This window comes from Lactuca saligna, chromosome 2 (assembly GCF_052625555.1).
Source record: "Lactuca saligna cultivar CGN05327 chromosome 2, ASM5262555v1, whole genome shotgun sequence".
In the NCBI taxonomy this organism is placed as follows: domain Eukaryota; kingdom Viridiplantae; phylum Streptophyta; class Magnoliopsida; order Asterales; family Asteraceae; genus Lactuca; species Lactuca saligna.
In genome coordinates this window covers 38,711,359-38,737,912 of record NC_136418.1, presented here as the reverse complement: position 1 = coordinate 38,737,912, position 26,554 = coordinate 38,711,359, and the positions used below count along the sequence as shown (strand labels likewise).

At 33.7% G+C, this 26,554-nt stretch overlaps 2 protein-coding genes and 1 long non-coding RNA gene across 3 annotated transcripts; 1 reads left to right on the top strand and 2 right to left on the bottom strand.

Annotated features, from left to right (window-relative positions):
* Positions 1-1,931: 1,931 nt before the first annotated feature.
* Positions 1,932-3,483, top strand: LOC145028840 (putative homeobox-leucine zipper protein ATHB-51). Its single transcript, XM_078977562.1, has 3 exons — positions 1,932-2,201; positions 2,560-2,897; positions 3,029-3,483. Exons 1-3 carry the CDS (start codon positions 2,093-2,095, stop codon positions 3,302-3,304), a joined length of 723 nt encoding a protein of 240 aa, XP_078833688.1. The 5' UTR covers positions 1,932-2,092; the 3' UTR covers positions 3,305-3,483.
* Positions 3,484-14,667: 11,184 nt separating this feature from the next.
* On the bottom strand, positions 14,668-15,330 carry LOC145028839 (uncharacterized). Its single transcript, XR_013676209.1, has 2 exons — positions 15,269-15,330; positions 14,668-15,191 (listed from the first exon to the last, which is right to left on the bottom strand). It is a non-coding gene; the product is annotated as an uncharacterized LOC145028839 (long non-coding RNA).
* Positions 15,331-17,634: 2,304 nt separating this feature from the next.
* On the bottom strand, positions 17,635-25,078 carry LOC145030876 (pyruvate kinase 1, cytosolic). The gene is made up of 16 exons (XM_078979316.1): positions 24,890-25,078; positions 24,650-24,746; positions 24,182-24,279; positions 23,814-23,969; positions 23,565-23,642; positions 23,284-23,415; positions 23,093-23,173; positions 22,898-22,969; positions 22,704-22,793; positions 21,690-21,834; positions 20,243-20,331; positions 19,609-19,704; positions 19,443-19,510; positions 18,711-18,810; positions 18,115-18,174; positions 17,635-18,031 (listed from the first exon to the last, which is right to left on the bottom strand). Exons 1-16 carry the CDS (start codon positions 24,956-24,958, stop codon positions 17,879-17,881), a joined length of 1,584 nt encoding a protein of 527 aa, XP_078835442.1. The 5' UTR covers positions 24,959-25,078; the 3' UTR covers positions 17,635-17,878.
* Between the last annotated feature and the right edge of the window lie 1,476 nt (positions 25,079-26,554).

The window sequence follows — 26,554 nt, the reverse complement described above, 5'->3', positions numbered from 1 at the left end:
CACTACAATTTTGTGGCCGACTCAAAACCAAACACTTATCGCCACATCCTCAAATCATGCTAGAGTAATTGCACTAAATGAAGCTAGTAGAGAATGCACATGGTTAAGATCGATGAGACAACTCATTTTGTCTTCATGTTGACTAGATAAAGATAAAGTTACAACTTTAATTTATGAAAATAACTCAGCATTTGTCACTCAAATGAAAGAATGATATATTAAGGGCGACAAAACAAAACATATACCTCTATTTTTTAGTACATTCAAGAGCTTATAAAAGATCAAAATGTTGAGATAGAATATGTTTAATTCAGCAACAATGTAGCAGACCTCTTCAAGAAAGGACTTATCGCTACAATCTTCAAAAAACATGTACAAGAGATCGAAGTGCGACATGTGCATAAAATGTAACGTAACAGATGTCTAAATGAGTTGGAGTAAATATATACTGCACTATTTTTCCCTTCGTTAAAGTTTTTTTTTTTCACTGGGTTTTCTTTAGCAAAGTTTTTAATGAGACGGTACTTCAATGTTGAACTCAGATTAGAAAAACTATAATCCAAAGGGAAATGTTATAAAAATTACATTAAATTATTCAATAAGACAATATATGTGAATAAACAATTTCCATCCATTCAATAATTTCTTTTACCCATTGAATTAATATTTCAATGATGTATGTATAGAATGTTATATAATATAAATATCCATCAAATGTAAAAAGAAAAAAACATCATCCTAAATATAATTTTCTAAATATTCAAGAATCCTTTTAAATCTTCTTTTTTATTTTATAATGTTTTATCTTAGTTGTCTTAGTTTTAGTTTTAATTATGCTCATATATATATATATATATATATATATATATATATATATATATATATATATATATATATATATATATATATATATATATATATATATATATATATATATATATATATATATATATATATAGTACTACTTAAATACTGTTCCCTGACGTGTGCATGGAATAATAAATTTTCAAAAGACTAATATTGTGTCTTTGTATGCTCCTTCTGCTACACAAACATGTTGTCTATATTTTATTCCATGCAAGGTACTCACCTTTTAATGATGGAGACTGACACATCTCTGCCTTCCTTTTTAATGGCATCTGTTTTGTGGGGTATTTTATTAATCCATCTGCTGCCCAATGCATTCATTGACACAGACACATCTCTCTACAAAGATTTCTTCTTCTCATTCTCTTCTTAAAATCATTTTAGTAAGATGATCAATATCATAATCGCAAATTCATATGTCGCGATTCATAAAACCTACATTTTAAAAACGAATACAACTCAAATTGAATCCGGGAAAACTAGCAACAAAATCCCTAACAACGCAATTAATTAATCCCCATTGAAATTTGCTACGTTGATACTTGTAGACGTAGTGAGGTATGTAACTTTTGTTACATGACTACATCGATCCAAAATTATTTGTATCTGTTGTTGGCACGTTTTCCATTGTTTTGTGTCATGCTTTCCATAAATGTATCGAGTATTGACTGGTTGTTTCTTCAGTTACACACCCTCCTCTAAACTTAAACGTTAGAGTACGTACTCATTACGTATTAGCATCTTCATTAATGTCCATCTCTACCATGCTCGTCGCTTCCTACGTTTGTATCCCACTGATCTTCTCCCGCCTTGTTCTCTCTCTTGCGAGACAGAGATTCAAAAGGTGCAGAGCTGTAGTATATGTGTCAGAACAGGCATGGAAAAAGAAGCATATTGGCAGCGTAAAGTGCATGCAGGCTCAATAAACTTAGGTGCTTAACTCCCATTGGGGACCAGATTGTGACCCCCCAAATCCCATATTTTTTCTACCCTATTACCTTTTTAACCTATTCTCACCAGTCATCACACCCCCAGTACCTGTGTCTATTTGTCTCACCCTTTGGATTGTATGTCCCATTACTTGTCGTATAAATACACAGCTTTCTTGCATGGAAATGATTCACAAATCACAGCATCACCTTAATTATATCGTAGCTACAAATAGGTTAAACATAGCTAGCTTGTGAAAAGGTAGATATTGTTAACGAAGAAGACGTTCGATCAAATGGAGTGGAGTAGTAGCAACCCCATTCCCTTTATTCCTCGGAATGCACAAAGTCCGTTTTCCTTTCTTTATAACTGTAACACTGTCGACCCCTATCTATACCCACCTGGTAATTCACGTTCTTTTTTTTTTAATTGCTTCATTTTGTGTCTTCCCTTTCAAGTTACTTATATATATATCAAATGTATGCTGTTCAAAAACGTAACTTTGTTATAATCTATTGGACAAATAGAGCAGGCTAAAGAGACTATATGGTCTAGGGGTCGATGTGTAAAGCTTCCATGATTTAAATTGAGTCGTATAATGTTTTGTGTTTGTTTTCAGCTTATGTCAACCAGTTTTGAATAAAAAAAAAATCTTTCATTGCGATTGTATTTGCGTTGATCTTGGCAACATCGACATAAATCTTTCATTGCCACCATTGGCACCATTGTGATTCCACTTATTAACTTTTGAAACAATAACAGGGGGTTCAGATATGAAGCATCAGATGTTGCAGCAAGCATCTTTACCAATGATGGATCTAAGCCAAATTGATTACGATAGCAACAATCAGGACAAGAAGAAAAGATTGACAAGTGAACAGCTAGAGGCATTGGAAAACAGCTTTCAGGAGGAGATCAAACTGGACCCCGAAAGAAAGATGAAGCTGGCACAAGAACTTGGACTACAGCCAAGACAAATTGCAGTTTGGTTTCAAAATAGACGTGCTCGTTGGAAGGCTAAGCAGCTCGAACGTTTGTATGATGCTCTTAAACAAGAGTTCGATGCTGTCTTCCGAGAGAAGCAACAGCTTCAAGAGGAGGTACGTACGTATATATGTGCATGCGATGGTCTATCGATCTCCGATTCAAATTCTTTTGGTTTTATTAGATGATATCGATGAGCGAATAACTATATATACTAGCTAAAATATGTAATTTCTCCTTGATTAAGGTATTAGCATTGAGAGCTATACTCAAAGAACATGGCAATAAGAGACAAGCACAAGTTTCCGCAACAGGGTACTCAGACATGACCGGAGAAGACACTACTGTTGAGAGTACATCGGTGAACGCCATTCGCAGCTCCAATAATGTTTCATATCAAGCGGTTGCTACCCCGTCGTCTGTGGTGGCTGCTGGTGAATGCAACTATATGATTAACTATGATGGGGCAGCGGTTCCCACTCAATCGTACTACAACTGGACTGGTCTCCCTTCATACCCATGAAATATATAGTCTATATGTTACTTATCTAGTTTTAGATGTTCTACTAGCCTTAACATAACGTGTCCTAAATTCGAATGCTATATATTGAAGATATGCATCGTTTATTGTTGAAAATCGGATTAAATTTTATTCAACAAAAAGGATGCAATAGAATACTTACAGTTGTATGAATTACAAGTATTTATGATTTCTCTCTGTTCATATATCTTATCCTTTTCTCATAAATATAAGTAATGGCTAGAACTACCATTGCCATTTATTTTAGTATCTACATTCTACATCCCCTTGAGTGGTTTAAATAGCTAGGCTAAGAGCATTACCCAAGCATGTTATGGACGCCGGGCAAAATCAACAAAAATGACCATTTCAATATTTTTTTTGCTTAGACCTGTATATGAGTTTTTTTTAAAAGAAATAATAATATATTAAGAATCGATAAAATTGAATTTTGAATGAATATTAATATTTGTGGTGAATGAACCAATTTTTACAAGATTTCTGCAATTTATAGTGAATTCGAAAGGGATTGACCGAAAATGCAAATTATCATGAATTCGAAAGGAAGTAGCCGAAAATTATGTTTTTCAATTAGGAAGGTTGATTTGAATTTAATACATTAATTGATAAATTACGTGAGAATTCATGGTGACATTTAAGTTTTCTTATTTTCTTTATTATATTTTAAATTAGATTTTTTTATAATTTAATAAAAAGGCGAAAAACCCACAATTTACCAAATGGATTTAAATGAAATTGAAAAAATTAAAAAATATCATGTGGCATATTAAATTAGGTGATAACATGTGGCAAAAACATTTATTTATGAAGTAAGATTAATCAATATCATGTGTTTTAAGAATAAACAAACATATGTTATTAGGTATATATTTAGACAAAATTTCACAACTAATCTTAAGGTTTAATTTTTTTTTTTCCAAAACAATCATTATCAAACATTTTTCTCACAAATTGTCATTTTGGAGAAAACTTAACACGTAAATGATTTTTATGACTAACTCTATTAAACTTTTTATGTTAAGTCGAGTGAAAATACATTTTTACTGTGTATTTATTTTATCATTAAAAAAACTTTCTCTTTCTCTCTTCCATTGTTTCTTCACCTTGAGCAAATTCTACACACACATACACATTGTGCCATCCTTTTTTAACTTGTACTATCTTACATCCTACCCCCATCTCCATCACCTTCTTCCTTTCGTCACCTTTTCAACTTGAAGATAATAAAAACAGATAACTAAATCTTGTAAACCCATTTTCCCCATAACCACCACAACCAAAAATCAACTTCATGATCATGTGATTCCCATATCTCTTGTTTTTCAGTTTCTTTCCTTGAAAAAATCTCGTTTGTGCACCGATATTAAAACAAACGAAACCCCTAAACTTAAAATCCACCATAAAAAGGATTTATACATCAATCGGGTTTGGATTACAAATAGGTGGTAGTGGCATATGATTTGAAATGGTTTTTTAGTTACGGGTTTTGAGTTTGCATGTGTATTTATTTGGGTATTCATGATGTACAATGAATGCTCAATAACTTAATGACCAATTGGGGGTTTTATTTCTTTTACTGTGCATGTGTGTATGTTTCTCTACTTCCCCACCCTCTTTAATCATGCTTCCCTCCAAAATGGAAACCTGAATCGAACTAGACATCCAAATCAAAGATGACACACCCTTCCTTTCTCACCTCTTTACCGACGCCTTACTTTGTCTTATTCGGTGAAATGTCATCCCGTGTTGGAATATTGTATATTGTAGATCACCTTAGGTTTCATTATGGGGAGTTGTGTGACATTTCCTATTTTTTTCAAAACCAATTAAATGATTTTTCTTTACACTTTACAGATTGAGATGCGAAATTTCCCAGTTAAGTAAAACATTTTTAAGATAACGAAAGCTAGTTTATTAAAACCTTGAGGATGTCATTCATTCATATTAAAACATACATTACAGCGTAAATTATAAAAGGTTGTGAAACTACATATTACATGAACAACTGTTTTATTTCACCCAGCATCCTAACTAGACTACAACAACCTTGGTTCCACTATCTGTGATGCATAAAAATGAGTGGGTCGGGTTTAGGAAAACCTGACAAGATACGTAGGGTTTTTAGTCCCATGATAATTTAAGATAATAAATAATATCATCCCTACAACCAGTAATGTCAAAATTATATATATGAAATATTGACCTAAGACCAACTATCCAACCTAACTGATCCTCATAGATCCTAGTTCGACACTCATCTGAAAGAATTACCTTACCTGATGAATTATCTGAGTATCTGATTGACTACACAGCTACGGGTGTCCTTGGCCAATGTAAGTCATATAAGGAAACCAATGCCCAGAGATTTGATAAATATGGTATCCCGTTTTATCTGTGTCCATGAGTTACAGGTCAATGCTAGCAACATAACTCACTAGACAGCATAGAATAATCAAATATTGTCATCTACTCTGGTCGATGACCTAGACATACTTACCAATTGTTTAACCTGGACCCGCTATTTCTTGTCATCCAAAAGAGAGGAGGACTTCACTCCATTCTGATCTCACATTCTATCCCAACTATGAGACCTAAGCAACCTTTACAAATCTTATTCTTAAACCAAAGGCAAGACTTATAACTAAAGATAATTGATTCTTAATATAGTTTCTAATCCAATTGTCATATTTATACAAATAACACATAGCACAAGTAATACAGGTAAACATTTAATATCACTTAGTAATAATACTTCTTAAATTAAGATTATGTTCTTGATAATAGTTATGCAATCACTTGACAAGGTGTCTGGTGATTAGTGAATCAGGTAGAGCTTCGCCTTACACCTTTTCCAAAAGACCTAGATGTATATAATGCTAAGTCTTAGTATAATTTCATACTTCATGGAAATATTATCCTAAGGGTTTAGATTCCTTACCAATCCCAAGGTCTACTTCAAAATTTATCAAGTAAGGATCAGCTACGCAGGAAAGTCAGGGAGGCAGGACCATTTCGATATATAGTCTTTTTGAAATCCAACAACCAAGCCGACATGGCCATTCAAGGCATATCTCTGGTAAGTAGATCAATCAGTATAATGACTTGGGATCGTTGATAAACCTTAATTCTAAGTTCTTAGTAATGACTTATCATTATAATCGTAATTTACAAAAAGGCAGAGTAAGTGTAGCTCACTAACAGAGTATTATAGATGAGAATCGGGATCTAATTAGGTAGAACACTAACTCGGGATCTCCTGCTTAAAGGCTATTACTTAGATGAGTACTCAGGAGTGTCTTAGGGTTTCTCCGTAGTCTAAAAATGAAAGAAAGGAGCTAAAACCGAAGAATTATCGAGAGAGAAGGGTTGTAGGGGTGTGGGAATGAAATGTTATATGAAGTCGACTATTTATAGTCCAAAAAACAACTGTACGCGGTGCATGCCATAGCGCACGTTGCGCTCTCATTCTGAACATCATGGCCTGGCTATATGTTGGCCTAACATGTGGCAAAAAGTTGGTGGGGATGTATGGCGTTGTCGGGCACGTCGCGCTCCTAATGCGCGTGTATTGTTTTTTAGATTTTCAAAATTACGTATCTTCTTCATACGAGCTCTATTATTGATGTTTTTTATATCTACAAAAAGCTCTCGATAAAGTCTACAACTTTCATTTAGACTCCATTAGCTAATTTTGATGTATTTTTTTCACACAGGCTTAGACTGTTAAAGCCCATATAAAATGCATAACTCTCTCATCCAGTGTTTGTTTTCAACTGACTTTATATTGTTGGATTCCTATTAACGAGATCTTTTACTCTTGTTTAGATTGTTTTAGATAAAAATTAACCAATCAAAAATTGGATTTCTCAGTTGAATACTATTACGCTGAATCTTAGAAAAATCATAACTTCCTCCTACGAAGTCAGATTTTGATGTTCTGTATATACATGCTCTCGGTTTAACTATGTAACGACGTGAAAATTCAAAACAATTTTTCATTTTTAAAAACAAACATATTTCAAATATTAATTCTCCAAAGTCTCATGAAAATCAAATGTCATAACAATATCAAATCCCAGAATCTTAAATATCCCTCCATCAGTGTACAAATCATGTCGGCGCCTTCCCGCGATCCTCGTTAGTACCTGAAACACATAACACATAACATTGTAAGCATAAATGCTTAGTTAGTTCCCCAAAATACCACATACAACACATATTAGCCACTCAAGGCTATAACTCTGTATGACCCTCTGGTCAAGGTGTCTCAGTGGGACCCTCCAGTCCCATAACTTTGTGGACCCTCAGGTCCTTACTCTATGGACCCTCTGATCCTAACTCTGTAAACTTTGAATCATACACAGCACAAATCACAAAGAATAACACAATGCATCCCATCATACTAATAGTATATAAGGTACTCTGTCTCAACTCTAATTACTACTCTAGGTAAAGTATAGTGAGAAGACCTACCTCGGGTAACTCACATAATCCCGAACTCGAAATACTGATCTAGCCTCCGCCTAATCACATAAAATAAATTCTCCTAATCAATACGGCTCTCAAAGGCTAGACTATTCCCTCTCTAAATTCCCTCAGAAGGGTAAAAGACCATTTTACCCCTCAATTGGCTCAAAGGTCCAAATATTGACCCAACGCTAAAAGTCAACGAAAGTCAACCCTACAGAGTATGCGGTGCGTACCAACTCTGTACGATGGGCATACCCGGATGCTTCACATAATCGGGGAGTTCGACCCTTTACGTTGCACGTACTAGGATTACGCCCAGCATAAGTGCCAGTCTTGTGCTCTTTTTGATTTGTGGTCTTAAATGGTTAAGACATAAGCTCCAATTCCAGATCTGACTTTTCTAAGGCCACTTAATCCATAAAGTTGGTGACTTTAATCCTTTGCATGGGTAAGGAAGTCACCAACACCCAAATCACATCACTTCCATCCTTAATGAACTCATAAGTCATGCATGGCCAGCTCTTAATGACCAAGACTAGCTTTTTATGGATTAGAAACCCAAAATAGACTCACAAGGGACAAATCTCGGGTTCTAGGGGTCATCAACTCATAAAGCCATCAACTTTGGGGGACAAAACCCTAAAACACTCCATATAAAAACACAAACATAAGAGAAGGAAAGCTTGAAGCTTTTTACCTCCAAATGAAGTTTTTCCCACTGCGAATCTCATATCCAAAGGCTTGGGCTCTTACTCCTTCTCTTTCAAAGCTTCCAGTTCACTTCAAATGTCCAAGAATACACTAACAAGCTCTCCAAGGCACTCTCTTGCTACAAGAATGAGATTTAGGGTTTTGGGAGGATAAGTTTCTGGAAATGGTGGCCAACAAAGAGGTCGTAAGGTTCTTTAAATAGAGGGCTCATTAAAGATTAGGGTTTGTTTTTGGGCCTAGTACGCCCCGCGTACACCTTGGTACGCCCCGCATACTAGGCAACCCTCGGCGACCAAACACGCACACGAGTACGCTGAGCGTACACCCCAGTACGCCCCGCGTACCCGTCTACCACTCTTCCCTTTAACAAGGGCCAAATTGGACAAATGCTCAAAGACTAGGGTTCACAAGGTATACTTGATTTTTGGATGTTACAAACTACTACTATAATTTTCGTTTAGATCACTTAGGCTAAAAACTAATTTATCAAAATTTTACTTTTTACGATACGTAGAGTCGTACCGCTTTAATCGTGAGACTTCGAAGAAGCATATCTTCTTCATATGAAGTAAGATTTGAACGATCCTTATATCTTCAGAATCCTTATTACGTATACTACAACTAGGTTAAGATTATTTGTCCTATTTAATCTTTTATCTTCAACCCGTATTTTAATTATATTTATTTTATTGTTAAATACTTATATAATTTATACATAATATCCTATAAAACACGTAAGCATATAAATATATGAACAATCCGTTCTTATTCATTCATATAAAGATCACAAGAGTTTACCAAAGTGATTATAGATTATGACTCATCCAACAGGAAACACATGTGTTACAATTATCTCTCCCTTAGAATGATTTCATCCCCAGAATCATGCAGCAACAAACAGATGATGATAGTGAATTTTCATTTCACTTTTTGCTTCCCGGGTGAGGTTTGGCCTTGTCATGTGTTTCCATCACACTAGCACCAATTCAATCATCTTATGTCTTAATTTCTTCCTCTTACGGTCAATTATTACTTCAGGCTCTTCAACCAGCCTTCTATCTTCATTAATCATTAACTCTTAAAGTAAGAGCATATCAACTTCTTCTGTTGAGTACTTCCTCAAATAGAAAACGTGAAAGGTATTATGGATACCTTGTAGTTCGTCGGACAATTCAAGCTTATATACTTGATTCCTTATCCTTTAAAGTACTTTGAATGGTCCTATAAAAATGAGGACTCGGCTTCGCACACTTTCTGAATCTAACAAGTCCCTTCCATGGTGAGACTTTAATTAACACTTGACCACCCACATCAAATCTTATTAGTCGTTGCTTCTTGTTTGTGTAGCTCTTCTAATGACTTTGAGAAGCTAACATCCCTCCCCTGATGACGTTTAGCTTCTCAACTGTCTGATGTACTAACTCAGGACTTGCAAAGTGTTTCTATCTTGCTACCGGCCAACACGATGGCGCATGACACTTCATTCTGTATATTGTTTCATAAGGAGGCATCTTGATGCTAGAGTGCTAACTATTATTGTAGGAAAATTTGTCCAATGATATGTGGTCATCCCAGCTATCAAGAAATTCTAAAGCACATGCACACAACATGTCTTCCAAGGTTTGGATAATTATCTCACTTTATCCATCTGTTTGTGGATGATATACATTTCTTAAGCACAACTTTATGCCCATTGCTTCGTACAAACTTTTCTAGAATTTGGAAGTGAATTGACTGCGTAATCTAACACGATAGATAAGGGTACTCCATGTATCCTAACAATTTCCTCTGCATAGGTCTCAGTTAAATTTTCCATAGACTAATTATCTCGTGCAACTATGAAATATGCACTCTTCGTAAGTCAGTCTACTACAACCTAGATCATGTTGTGGCCTCTCTTTTTCTTTGGCAACTTTGTTATAAATTCTATGGTAACATCATCCTACTTCCCTACGGGTTCCAATAAAGGTTCCAAATCCCCGTATGGATTCTAATTTTGTGTCTTTACTCTTTCACAAGTTAAGCATTCTGCTACGTAAATTGCCACATCAACCTTCATTATTAGCCACCAGTAATAGGTTTTTAAGTCCAAGTCCATTTTGGTGTTGCCTGGGTGCATAGAATACATGGTCTTATGAGATTCTTCCATGATAAGATCTTGTATACCACCCAACTTAGGCACCCAAGTGTGATTCTCAAACGACTTCAACCCTTGCTTATCCTCTTCAAAAACAAATGTCTTGCCTAGACATTCTTCCTTCTTATCACCTTCTGCTAGAGCCCTTATCTGAGCTTCCTTCATCTTTCTACAATCATTGAGATCACTTCAATCTTCAACGATCTAGATCTTTTCCCTTCCAGAATCACCTTTCTACTTAAGGTATCTCACATCGTAGTCCTTGAGTAGCTCCATCCATTGCCTTTGTCTCATGTTTAATTCTTTCTGATCAAAGAGATATTGAAGGCTTTTATGATTCATATATAGTTTCCATTTGGTTCCGTAAAGATAGTGTCTCCAAATTTTTAGGGAAAAAACCATTGTTTCAAGATCTAGATCATGAGTTAGATAATTCTGCTTGTGGGGCTTCAATTCTCTCAAGGCGTAAGCTACTACTTTGTCTCTTTAAGTAAGGACGCATACTAATCCAATACTAGAAGCGTAACTGAAGACTAAAAATTCATCATCCTTCTAGTAGGATGAGGATTGGTGCTTCACACAACCTCTTCTTCAGTTCACCCAAAGCTCTTCCTTGCTTCTCGCTCCAAGTATAGGCAACTCCATTTTTTGTCAGGGCTATCAATGGAGCCACGATAGAAGAGAAATTATGGATGAATCTTCAATAGTAACCTACCAATCCTAGAAAATTATGAATTTTAGTGGGATTCTTTGGCGTCTCCCATTTCATCACAACTTTTATCTTTGTAAGGTCATCTATAATGTCTTACTTGTTAACTATATGACCAAAGAATTGAATCTACCATATCCAAAAGTAATACTTAGAGACCTTTGCATAAAGTTTCTCCCTTTTTAGGACTTCCAGTACTTCTTGGAGATGTTTACCATGATCTTGACTTTTTTGGAGTAACTCAAGATATTATCAATGAACACTATTATTGATTTATCAAGAAAGGGTTTACAAACTCAGTGCATCAGTTCCATGAATGATGTTGGAGCATCTGCTAGTCCGAACAACATAAAAAGGAATTCATAGTGTCCATACCTTGTTATAAAGGTTGCCTTCTCAATATCTTGCTCTCTAATCTTCCACTGGTGATATCCAAACCTGAGATGAATCTTGGAGAAAACAGTTACCCCCTACAATTGATCAAACAAGTCATCTATCCTAGGTAAAGGATATCTATTTTTATCGTAGCTTTGTTTAACTCTCTATAGTTAATGCACCTTCTCATTGTACCGTACTTCTTCTTTACAAATAGTATTGTAGCTCCCTACGGTGATGAACTAGGTCTTATAAAAACCTTTGTCCAAAAAATCCTGGATTTGTGTCATTAACTCTTTCGTTTTCATAGGCGCTTAACGATATGGTGCTTTCACAGTTGGCGTCGTATTGGGCAATAAGTTGATTCTAAATTCTATTTGTCTCTCTGGTGGTAATACTGGTAATTCATTAGGAAATACCTCCAAAAAATCTCACACCACATGTATATTACTCATTTCCTTCTTCTCCTTCTTTGCATCTATCATGTATGCCAAGAATGTTGAATATCCCTTGGATAGACATCTTTCGTCCACTAACATGCTTCCCTTTGTCAAAGCCAAGAATTGATTCTCCAATTCCAACATTTTCTCAGCCGAACAGAACTTCCTCTTGAAATGCATCAATAATTTGTCCCATGTCAGTTACAGTGGCTTTTTGGGGCTCAAAATCTTCCCTAACGTGTTCCACCAGCAAAGCATTATGACCTTGAACTGCGTCACAGCATAGGTGGTTTGTAGCTTCCATGTGCAACCACATGTTATGAAAGTTGACTCCATCTCCGATATCCAATCCATGACTCTAACTGGATCCTCTTTTCCAGGTAAGGATGATGGCTTGCAAGTCGTAAAATCCTTGTGATTACAAATTCCCCTTGGCTCATCATTCCTTCGTATCTTCAAGTCTGTCGGAGGAGGAAGTGGTCCCTGATGACTTTTCGTAGTCATCATTTCCTTCTTGTACTGTTTCTGGATGAGAAGGAATCGGTCTATTTTTTACTTGTTCAATAACTACCAGCTCGTTGATTATTGGCTCTCCTCTTTTAGCATTAGCTAGTTCTTGGGCCAATAGCTCCCTAAACTCACATTGCTGATGATCAAGCATTTCCTGCATCGTTGCTCTTGCTTTATTTATTGGGATTTGAACAACAGTTGCTCCGGTGTTCTGAGGTGTTGGACCTCATTCGTTGTTGATGACTCTTCCACTACTAGTGATCGTCATGTCGTTCTATAGTCGTTGAGGCGAGTGGTTTAATATGGTGATATGTGTGTGTGTGTGTATATATACACACACACACACACACACAGACATTGTAACACCCCAAAATCAGGAAGTCCAAGAAAGGAAAGAAAACCCTAAGTGACTGACTTGGCGAGTCAGAGAATGGACTCGGCGAGTCTGGTCGGAACGAGAAAAACCCTAATCCGGGGGTTTGCACCCTATTTAAGGAACATTACACCCTTTCCCCAGCCTCTTTACTCCTCTTTGAGATCCAGAAGCCCTAGAATCGTGAGTGAGAGCCATTGGAAGCAAATTGGGGCATTGTTAAGTGTTTTGTGAAGAAATCTTGAAGGTCAAGAAGCTTGGACCAAGGAGGTTCGTGGAGATTCAGATTCCTTTTCAGTAGGAGGATGTTTTGGAGGTAATGAATCGTTATCCTTGGCTTTCCCCTTTCTAGCTCCATCTTTCATGGAGTTTTAGGGTTTCTTTGAGAGTATGTAATGAGAATTTGACAAGCCTTCTTAGAGATCCAATGGGCACTTGAAGTTCTTCCAAATAATAATATCTCTGAATGAGGTTGGTTTTGGGTATTTTCCGATTTTACCCATTTTCAATGGTTCCTCAGAGGATTATAACGATCCGCAGAGGTGTACAATGGATCCGCAGAGCCACCTCTGCGGAACCATTAGAGCCCTAAAAATTTGTCTTTTAGTGGTACCATGTCATTTCTGCAGTACTATGCGTCGTTCCTCAGAAGATTAAAGTGATCAGCAGAGCTCCCTTTGCGGATCTCGTGGTCATTTTCCAAAACTCAAAATTCCATTGTTATTTGCTGGAAATACCCCTAACTTTTGGTTATTTCATGAATTTTTTCGTTAATAATTAACAACTAGCGTATATCAATTAAGAAGCTTCGGTGAATAAATTGCTATCGATTAATAGATAACAACTAACAAATCCCACCAACAATTAATAATTGACATCTAATTGGTATTACTAATGAATAATTTTGCGATAAAAGGAGTCAAGAAGAAATTATATACGATGTATGCATACCTCAACAGACATAAATGCCCAAATTTTGTGTATAGCACTACAGCACATGTTAAAACTGTTCGGGAGTTTGGTTTAGTTGAACCTATTATTAGAAATTCGTTTGTTTTTTTTTGGGCTTTTTAAAAATAAACCGGTTTGCATTGTACACCTTTAAAAAGGAGGATAAGAGTAAATAGGCTCAAGTATAAAACTCTTTAACAAAACAAAACCAAACAAAAAAGCACTCAACTACTACTAAAAACCAACTTCTTTTATTCAAAAACCTAATGTGTCCGAGTTTGATGGGTTTTTTTTCCCATATATAAAACATAAACTTTTTTTCCGCTATTTGTTATTTACACCTTTCTTTTTGTTCTCCTAAATCCTCCTCTTTATTTTTGTTCTTCTAAATCCTCCTACCAAATTAGTTCCTACCAAATTAAATAATAACATATGTCATATTAATATCATTAAACGAACATTAAATTAATTTGGTAGGTATATAAAAACAAAAAGTAAAAGAATATTTAATTTCTCTTTTATGAACTCTATTCTATACTCGACATTAAATTTTCATAGTTTCTATGGAGTTATTCCATGTTTAGAGTTTACATAGTGACCCGTATATGATTTTGTCAAACACCAAACCCAAATTGCCATTTTTGCCCTTCACTTTCGCTACACAAAGAAGACCAAAAATTATTGAAGTTTTATTTCATTAAAATCGAGTACAATACACTTTAAACTCTGTATAAAATGTTCGGAAATCGGAGCTATTACACATATTGTAGCCTAACATCGCATAAATCGAACACAATATAAGAAAATTTGGAAACTGAAAATGCAAATAGAGTTTTTACTTGTTTTTAGTTATTACAAAAAAGAAAAATAAAATTCATTTTTATTAAAGTATAAAGAGGCCTAAATTGATACAAGGAAGTGGATTTTCATATCATATTATGGATAAAAAAACTGGTGGCGATATATCCAACGCCTACTTCCAAAATTTAGGACGAAAATACCCTTTTAAAAAAACACTTGGCAGGAAGATATATATTCTACTAGTCTTCAAGCTCGATAATTTTAACAACGGAAGCATCGCCAACTTTTTGACAAACCACAACTCGGTCATGTGACTTTATTACCCCTGATGTCTTTCCATAGTCAAGTGCAACTTTTAGTACCGACTCATTTGTTGCACTTGTGGACTCCGCCTGAAAAATTAACATTATTGATTAGAATGGTGTGAGGGTATTTACATCTTTTCTTAAAAAGATGATGAAAAACTTACGGGATATCGAGGATCAGCAAGCATGGGGAAAAGACCTCTCACAATAAGTGATTGCCTTGCTTGCACATTCATTTACATAATAAAAACAAAGTGTTGAGAGTAAGAAATAGGGAAAACTCCATAAAAGCTCTTATGTTTTGGCCTCATGATCGATTTAGTCCTTGTATATTTTTTTATTTAATTAAGTCCAAAAACCGGGATTTAAAAGGTCATACCACTTTCAAAAATTACACTTTTGGCCCAGTTTAATTGATCGAAGGAAAGTGAAGGAAAGGGACGGATTTTGGAGATTGATTTTCCTTCCAAATTTTCCTCCCAAATTGGGCACAACAAGTGAGACATGGTGTTAATAACGGACGTGTGCGTAGTGATGGGGCTGAGGAATTGAGGAACGCTATTACAACTCAAATGTGGAATGATTACTTGTTGAAACCAAACAATGAAATAGATATGTCTAATTAGTTTTATAGTAGATTAACGATTTATCAGTTTTATTTCATTCTGTTAATTTAGTTTAATATTGTAGTGACATTTGCAATTTCTTTTTTTTTTATGGTGTTATTTAAATTATGAGCCCTTTCTTTTTTATAAATATTTGTACAATTTTTAATAATGTATTTCTGGTTATCTTATCTTTGTATGTACTAAGCAATCATGAACAAAAGGGCAGCGGATGGAAGTGTTGTGAAAAAAGAAAATTTGACATGGACAGATAATATGGATAATGCTCTAGTTGAAGCTCTTGTAAAGGAAGATGATATAGGTAATTGGGTGAATGGTACATTCACTTCGCAAGCATATGCGAACATGATTGCAGGGTTGAGTAAAGAGTTTAACAAGTCTATTACAAAAGATCAACTTAAAAACAAAATGAAAACTTTAAAAGGTAATTTTAGTAAATGGTATGATATGTATCGGAGTACTTCGTTAAGTGGGTTCTCATGGAATTCTCAAACAAAACACATTGAAGCAGAGGATGAAGTATGGGAGCAATTAATTAAAGTATGTGTTGGTTTTACGTTTGATTCATTGTTTTATATAACTTTTTTACCATTAACTTTACTAATTAATTTTTTGGTTTGTTTATAAACAGGCGAACCCTGAAGCAGCTGCATTCAGGACCAAGAAGATTTCAAATTACAATCAGTTGGAGATGTTATTTTCAGATGATAGAGCATCGGGATCAAAAGTGGAAACAGCAAAAGAAAAAAATGCCCGGTTAAGCAAATCCAAAGAAATTAAAATAGAAAAAATTGTTGATGTGGAAAAACTAATGGCAAATAAGGAGGTAAGTTTGGAGAACGTACACAAAGATGATGAGGAGGACATTCAAATAGTGTCAGTAACAAATGTTTCACCTGATGGGAGTTCAAAAGCAAAGAAGCTGAAGAGTAAAAAAAGAAAACTAGAAAGCAAATTTCAAGATGAAGATGAAGTAGTAGTTGAAACTGAACCTGAACTTCAACCTCAACCAGAATCTTTTGAACACAATATTGTGCAAACATTTAAAGAAATCGTTGATGTTATGAGGGAAGGGAAGAAATCTCGTGACTATACTGGTGAGGAAATCGAGAAAGAGTTAGAGTTGATGGGTTTGGATGACGATGAATTTGCGGATGCTTTCATATATTTATCACGTAATCAAGCCGATGCTAGGACAATTGTTAGTTCTTCAATGAGGATGAGGAAGATCTTTTTAAGAAAGATGATAAGTGAAGCTAAAAATTGAATCATATCTTTAGGTTTTATGGGATTTGTTTTTTGTTTTTTTACAGTAGGTTGCATTGGACTTCATTTGTAAGAGGGGGAATTTTGATTTTCTAGGTTTTCATTGTTGAATTGAGTTTATTTCATTAGTTGATAGTTTGATTAAATGTTTTTGATTGATTTTGATTTCAATTGTAGTTTATTCATATTGTTTACATGTTCTTAACATAATGTGTAAATAGGGGTATAATTGTAATCTTTTTATTTTCTTCTCTTTTCCCTCCTAACTCGGGAACACATAAACTAAAAATTTTACTTTCATATCCTTCGAACTCAGGAACACAGATTAAATAAAATTTTCCTTCCCCTCCCTTTCCTTCCGTTAATATTTTCCCTCCCTTTCCTTTAATGAATTTACAAAAAAAACTCAGGAACAAGGCGTTAGAGTTTACATAGTGACCCGTATATGATTTTGTCAAACACCAAACCCAAATTGCCATTTTTGCCCTTCACTTTCGCTTCACAAAGAAGACCAAAAATTATTGAAGTTTTATTTCATTAAAATCGAGTACAATACACTTTAAACTCTGTATAAAATGTTCGGAAATCGGAGCTATTACACATATTGTAGCCTAACATCGCATAAATCGAACACAATATAAGAAAATTTGGAAACTGAAAATGCAAATAGAGTTTTTACTTGTTTTTAGTTATTACAAAAAAGAAAAATAAAATTCATTTTTATTAAAGTATAAAGAGGCCTAAATTGATACAAGGAAGTGGATTTTCATATCATATTATGGATAAAAAAAACTGGTGGCGATATATCCAACGCCTACTTCCAAAATTTAGGACGAAAATACCCTTTTAAAAAAACATGTGGCAGGAAGATTTTTTATTCTACTAGTCTTCAAGCTCGATAATTTTAACAACGGAAGCATCGCCAACTTTTTGACAAACCACAACTCGGTCATGTGACTTTATTACCCCTGATGTCTTTCCATAGTCAAGTGCAACTTTTAGGACTGACTCATTTGTTGCACTTGTGGATTCCGCCTGAAAATTTAACATTATTGATTAGAATGGTGAGAGGGCATTTTCGTCTTTTCGTAAAAAGATGATGAGAAAGTAAAACTTACAGGATGTCGAGGATCAGCAAGCATGGGGAAAAGACCTCTCACAATAAGTGATTGCCTTGCCTGCCCATTCGTTTACATAATAAAAACAAAGTGTTAAGAGTAAGAAATAGGGAAAACTCCATACCACTTTCAAAAATTACACTTTTGGCCCAGTTTTTAAATTTTATTACAAATTTTACATTTTTGACCCACATTTCAAAAAATTTCCTAAATTTTATTTTTCAAAAAACAAAACCTTCTTTTTTCTATATATATATATATATATATATATATATATATATATATATATATTAAAAAGTCACAAACTATTTTCGATGATAAAGATGAAGAGGGCATTTACGTCTTTTACGTAGACAAGAAATCAATAGTGAATCCCTGTCCCACTTTTCGGATGCAATTTTTTGGTGGGTGGGACAAATTTGCTCATGATGTCTTGTTTGTGAAAAAGACGTAAATGCCCTTTTCGCATCCACTTCATCGAAAAAATAAGCTGGAAAACTTGTTCATTTGGTTTTCCATTACTATAAAATAAAATAAACAGAAAATATGGGATGTGAATTTTTAATTTTTATAATATAATAATTAGTAAATGGTACCTCAAAAGCACCACTGAAACTCCATCGCAATTGATTAGTCTTTAGCCTTGGAATAACAACTGATATGACTGGCATTGTTGGCCTATACTTTGCAATCAATCTGCATTTTATAAAAAATTAAAAATATGGCTTATGAAAAATAATGGAGAATACAAAAAGTTATAAAAAAATGTATGAATCATAATCAAAGTTATTGATTTTAGTTAAGAATTAATAGATATAAACAAAAATAGGTTCCAAAACTAACATAATGAAATTGTAATTCGTTAGACAAAATGAATTTGCTATTTACTCTTTAGTTAACGAAATCAATGTTGTATGACAAAATTACATAAATGGTCCCTGTGGTTTACCAAAAGTCACAAACTCAATCCCTGCTAATTTTTTTGACATAAATGGTCCCTGTGGTTTGCAAAACTTGCATGGAAGGTCCTTTTTACTGAATTTGTGAGGGTATTTTTGTCTTTTCACTTGCATGGAAAGTCCTTTGGTAAACCACAGGGACCATTTATGTAAATTGCAAAATTTGTCCCTGTGGTATCCCAAAAAGTTCAGTTTGACTGTTTGAGTCCATTTTTTTTTCATTCGCATGATCAGTCCAAAACTGAAACTTCCATGCAGATTTGGTCCTTCAGTCAAAAAAAAGGACTCAAACTGCATTTTTTGGGAAACCACAGGGACCAATTTTGAAAATTATTCTTAACTAAATAACTTTTCAGTGACAATATATACCTTGCAGCCCTTCCGGAGGATGTGAAGCAAATAATAACAGATGCTTTGACTTTAATAGCTGCACGAACCTAAAAGAATAAATCGAATATATCGATCAGGTTTTTTTTTTACTAAAATTAAATAAATTAATTTGTGAAAAGTTTATGAGAAATATTTATAAAAATACCGCAGAAGAGGCAATTGATTCCAAATGAGTCATTGGCTCTCCAACATATTTTACAGTCTTCTTGAAGTATAGGTCCTGGTTAAAAACCTTCTCTGCCTGCATAAATTATACTTTACTTTATTATAATTAACAATTTATTTGTTTTCAAAAATATAAAAAGCTAAACAAAATAAACTCATTAAAACCCCAATAAGATTATAATAAACATTAAGTTTTCTAGTTAAACTTTTATAAAAAAAATTGTAATTTAACTAAAATTATGAAATTTGAAGAAACAAAAATACACTTGTCATTAAAAACTACATAAATAAGAATGGCTATATTGCAAATTTTCATTATGTTATATGATGGAAGGAAAGATTAAAAAAAATACATGATTGAGGAATGAAAATTGAAAAAATGAAAGGAATCAGATTCTTTTAAAAGTGGTCCATTCCATTCCATTCCTACTATGGAAAGAACTATTCCAATCCTTCCCTGATTCCATCATATGATGCCCTACCTTAGAACAGAATCTCTTATGACTTTATTTAATGATTAAGATGTCAACACATATATTTTTCTTTTTTTGTTTGTTTTGTGATATATATAAGTCACAAAAAGAAAATTAAAAAACTAAATAATGAAAGAATACCTCAGCACAAATTTTTCCAACAATAGATATTGTTTCAACAGGGTATAATCCACGCAAGGTCTCAGCACCAAGAAGAATCGCATCACTTCCTGCAAATTTTTCATATAAAATATATTAAAAATATTAACAAGAGGATCCACAAATTTAACAGATCTTGTAAAGTGAGAAAATAAAAAGAACTCTAAAAATATTGGAATCCATTGGGAGTTTGGTTGGAAGAACTAAAAATATCTGTCAAACGATTTTAAATATAGATAATGAAAAATGACAGAATTCTTTTTCAATGATCATTTTTTGTTTTTATAAATACATATTTTCAAATAACTGTAAGGTATGTACAAAAATATTTAAATTGCCCTTCTATAGTTTTATTAATTTCTTGTTCATGAATTTTTTTTTTCAAAACAATTTTTAGGTAAAAGTATATATCGAGATGGAAATGCAATTTTTTTTAAAAACAAATTTTGTTTAAAAAAAAAATGTATACTTAAGGTGCGTTTAATTGTGGAAAATTTTCAATGGAAATCTTGAAAAGGCGATTGGTGGATTCATTTTTCAAAAAATTTCCAATAAAATGAAATTTTTCTGTTTTCCAAATTGTGTATGTACATTAGAAAAGTGATTATTAGTTTTTACAGTTTTCTAAATTTCTAAAATGGAAAATGAGAACTCTACCGATTACAACCAAACACATTTTCTAAAATTTTCACTAAAAACTGAAAATGAAAATGAAAAGAGTAAATTACAAGAATGGTCCCTATGGTTTAGGGTAATTTGCGCGAATGGTCCCTAACTTTTTTTTTTAACTTGGAAGTTCCTTACTGTTTGTTTTTGTTACACGCTTGGTCCATATCTTACCTAAAAAAACTATCTTGCCCTTGATTTTTTAATTTATTTAAATAAACACACCCCCAACCCCAACCCCACCCCCACCCCCACCCCCTCACCTTACCTACCAATAGTTGTTTTAGGTAAGACAGGGACCAAGTGCTAACAAAAACAAATAGTAGGGACCAAACGCATAACAAAAACAAACAGTAAGGACCTTCCAAGTTAAAAAAAATAAGTTAGGGACCAAACATGCAAATTACCCCAAACCCTAGGGACCATTCATGTAATTTACTCAAATGAAAATGAAAACTCTGTTTCCTAGAAAAATGGAAAAAAAAAAAAAAAAATTCCACAACCAAACCCACCCTAAGTTACCCTTTTGGAAAATAAAAGAGTATCTGAGTAGTTTCTGACAAAGGAAATGTTTGGAGTTGAATTTGAATTCCATGGATTTTACAATGGAATGTTGAAATCCATCTCTCAAACGATTTTGTGACTTCCAATTTGCAAACAAATGCCACGATGGAATGGAATTGAATTCCGATTCCGGTGTCTAATAATCTCCGGAATCAAGAGAGAAATGGAAATGGAAATGGAAATGGAAATGGAAACTCACCATCTAATACAGCATTAGCAACATCAGTTGCTTCTGCACGAGTTGGTCTTAAATTATCAGTCATACTATCCACAACACGTGTCACTACAGCTGGTTTTCCAGCCATATTGCATTTATAAAGAGCTGCTTTCTGGAATAAAAACACCTACAAAAAAGATTTATTTATTCCTTAAATTTCGTATTTTATAAAATGAAAATAATGAATAATGAGTGATGATAAAAGAGTACCATGGTCAAGTTTAAAATGTAGGAGTTTAAAGTTTAAACATAGCACTTCAAATAATTTTACACGTGATTAAATAAAAAAGAACATGGTTCTTTATCTGGTTTTTAAATTTAGGAATAAAAGAAGGGTTAATCTCAAAAAAGATCTTATATTTTGTGTTTTTTCCGGATTAAACCTAAAATTTATTTTTTGCCTGAAAAAGACCTTGTATTTTTTTCATTTTTTTCCGATCTTGGCCCTTTTAGTCGTTTTTTGCCAGAAACAAATTGTGAAATGTGAGGGTTTTTTCGAGAAAACTAAAAACGTTGAGGGTTTATTTGGAAGCGTTTAGAAGGTTGAGGTTTTTTTGGAAAAATATACAAAGTTGAGGGCTTTTTTGGAAAAAGATGATAAAATACAAGGTCTTTTTCAGGCAAAAAATAAATTTGAGGTTTCATCGGGAAAAAACATAAAATATAAGGTCTTTTTTGAGATTAACCCATAAAAAATTATTTTAATGTAATATTTAAAATACTTATTTTTCAGATTCAGATTCTCAACTTCTAAGTAACTTGTGACCATTTTAACCCTAGACAAATAACTAATTAATTACCATTATACAGAATTTTGAAGTATGAACACAGGAATAACAAAATATTGATTTGCCTTTTCTTCTTTTGGTTTAATTTGTATTTTTAACATTCATCAGTTTATAGGCTCTATTAATTTATGTCTCTTTATTTGAATCTAGATTACAATTCAGTTTTTTTTTTTAAATTGTTGTAAACAATAAACATAAAATAACTTACTTTCTCTGGTGGAAGATCAATTCCAAGATTTCCACGTGAAAGGATAATTCCATCTGCCTCTTGTAATATCTCATCAAAATGAGTCAAACCCTGTCAAGAAAATGAAAAATAAATAAATAAATAAAAACTCCAACCTAATCTCAAATTGTTGTTATGATAAACTATAAAGAACTTATATTTTAAAAATCATTCACCTCTACGTTTTCAATTTTTGCAAAAATTTGAGTTTGACTAAGATCACCAAGCTTTGAAAGAAATTCACGTGCCTGCATTTGCAAATCAAATCATTAAAAATTATAATATAAAGAGAAAAGAAAAGTACATAATCATCAAGAAAATATAAACATTAATAAAAGTTTTAAAAAAAGAATTAAAGAAAGCAAACTTACTTCACGAACATCTTCTGCATGTCGTGTGTATGACAATGAGAGAAAGTCGATTTTGTTTCTAACTCCCCATGTACTAATATTCTGAAAATTGAAATTAAAAAAAAAAAAAAAAAAAAAGTATCATGAAAAGCACTATTAGTCTATTACATATATCTTTCATATAATATCATACTAACAATATATAAATTCACCTCTTTATCTTTATCAGTTAGAGTAGGTAGATCAATATGAATTTGAGAAGCATGCAAAGTGAACAAAGCCCCAGCCAAAGTTGCAGAATTCTTTATCTTACAGACAACATCAACCCCTTCAACTTTATCAACCTGATCATGTCAAAGTACACCAATAAATCACATACCAAAATAAGAAATCAGAACAAATTGTTTGCTTTCAGAAACTTTTTTTAATGTGTTTCTTTGTTTATTGTGGATTAGATGAGATACAGTAAAAGAAAAGACATGTTTGCCCTTACCTCCAGCCAAACAGAAGTGGTCTCACTTCCTGTGAACAAGTATTGACCAATGAAAATGGTGTCTCCTGTTTTCACAGCCTGTAAAGACAATATAAACAGACTCATAAGTACAGAGGGTCCTCTAGAAAGAGTCAAAATAGCTTCTAGAATTTTTTGGTTAATTGTCAAGATTCAACATGATATTTTCAGAATTAAAGAATTTGTCATAATTACATTACTACTAATCATGAGTAGATTAGAGCATCTGACCTTAGCTAGCCCAGCAAAGTTGATGGGTAGTACTTGAGAAGTAGCTTCTTGGCCTTCATCAGGGGTCAAAGTGACAACATCATCTTGTTGAAGTGAAATGGCTTTTTCACTCTTATTCACAACCTGCATCTCAGCTCCAACTGTATCCAGCATCACCTGGAATTAACATAGAAGTTATTATTGTAACTTGTAAACATTTAATGTGGTCAAATATTCATGAAAGCAAGGACAAATTTGCTTCTCATGAGGTATCCAAGTACAATGATAAAGTAGAAGAAAAAGCAAATGAATAGAAACGTTTTCTCATATCAGCAAAATGTGATTTTCATGAGAACAGGGTAATAAGAAGTGAAGGAAAAGGAACATACAGCACAGAGCTTCTTAGTGCTTTTCACAGCAGCCTTCAGATTCTCCAAAGTCTCTTGGTGATAATCGCAGTCTCCCCATGAGAAATCAAATCTAGCAACTGCCATAAACACAGAACAACCAAATCGCTAAAAGGAACTCATACCAAACAAGTATAAAACTAATTCTCACTGAACAAATTGCTATTCGGCCTTCAAAATGGACATGGATTCTAAGGTAGAAAAATATGATTAACTATTAGTTATTACATCGGACTTTGTAAAACACCACCATATCATATTTGCTACTGAAAAGTAGCAGATGTGATTTCACAACAAAAATCAGAGTGTATGTCTTCGTAAGCAAATAAAGGAGTAGGAACAAGGACACAATAAATCTCAAACCAGTAACAGAAATTCAAATTTTCAAATCAATACTACGAAAAAACATATAAACAGTAAACGAAAACAACTAAGAAGCAAAATCCATACCAGACATGCCAGCTTTAAGGCAACCAGAGATGACGTCAACAGATCGAGACCGAGGGCCCAAAGTTCCAACGATTTTGGTCATCGCAGGGAAAAAACTCTACAACAGTAATTAACATCATGAATTTTCAACAAGAAATAGATCTAAAAAAAGCTAAAGCATCATGCAAGTGACAAATTATCACATATCAATAAAACCAAAACTGATTCATTAACCGAAATTAAGAGAGTTAGTATACTAACAGCTTTAGAAGGCTCGAGGATGGAAGCCATCCTGATAGGTTCTTCGAGAAGCAGATGATTTGAGTGCATTTTTGTTCGATTAGCAACAGTGAATCTGAGTCGGAAGAGAAATTTTGCAGAGAGAGAGAAGAAAGTGATTTTTCAATGTGGAGAAAACCGACGGAGGGGAGAAGAAGTGCCAAGGTGGCGTGAAGGGGCCTTCGAATTTTATATTATAATAATTGTGAAAAAAATATAATATAAAATAATTAAAAATGATATAAGCGATTATAACAAAACTATGAGGGGTTTGTTTCTAGATAAAAATAAACGTGGTGGTGGAGAATTGACCACTTTGACAAAAAGAAAAAAACACTATTCAACTATTAAAGTTTCTAGAATAGTAAAAAAAAAATAAAAAAAAAAATAAATAAAACATTATTGATAAAGAAAATATCTTATGTCGATTTGATAATCTTTTTATTGATTTAGATATCTAGTCATCATCAACGTATCTTCTTTTCAAATTTGTTATATATATTATTAGGGCTAGAATCTTTTATTTTGATAGGAAATTGTAGAAATAATATGCAAATATGGTCATGTTATGCAAGCGTAAGTTTTTGTGTTCAAGTCAACACCAAAAGCTTAACACTACTTACTTTCATATCGATGCATTCCTCTTCTAACAATGTTAAAATGGGTTTTTCTTGTGATCTACAATTGTTGCATTGAAAGATTATGAAATGTCACTTTTAATGACATTGCAACACCTAGACTTTTTAAAATAAGCCCTACACCATGTTTAGGTTATAATCCATCAAATGATCATAAGATTGTGTATATTAACCTAATTTGGTTCATTGTATATTTAAATACTTTGTGTATTTGTTGGCATTTGGAACTGTTGAAAATCATACTAATAGACGCGCAACGAAGTTGACAAATAATATTGAGAATTATATGGTGATTAGTTGTAAATAAAAGATCCAATTATTATTATTATTATTACCAAGTTTCGTCCAAAAATCAGATCAATCCTTCTCGATTAGATCTCATTGTAAGAAAGGTAGAAGAAGATTTTCCTGTTGTTGGACGAAATTAAACGCAATACAGAAAAGTAAAACCAACATGTCGATGGCTGATCTTGAACTTAAAATAGTTGCACGGATCAAACTCCTGCCCTTAAAGGTTTTTACTTCACTTCTACTGGCTGTAAGCAACAGAGTAAAACCCTAGAATTTAATGCAGATCTATCGACTTTTCAACAACACTGGAAATCGATAAACACAAACTGAATACTTGGTAACGGAAGAAAAATACAGAAAGAGGGAGAAAGCTTCGATTTTCATGAGTGGTCAATACGGCTCCTAGGGAGCAAAATTTATAAGTGTTAAAACCCTAGAAGGCATGAAACGGACCCTCATAGGCCGGCCCCTAGAAACCCTAGGACGACGACTTTCTCTCAAAGCAAGTTGTTTCCTGATCCTTCCAGAATATCCCTACTCATCCTCCTCGAAGTCAACGGCGGTCAACCATTTGACCGGATCGGTCAAACCGACTTGACCTGAACTCGGCAAAAATAAAAGTTCCTCGGCTCCCAGTGACCGATGCGTCGTACGATTTCGTGCACTCGCGGAGTCAGCTAGTGCTAGGCTAGGATAGGCGCGCGTGTGGGCTTGGCCC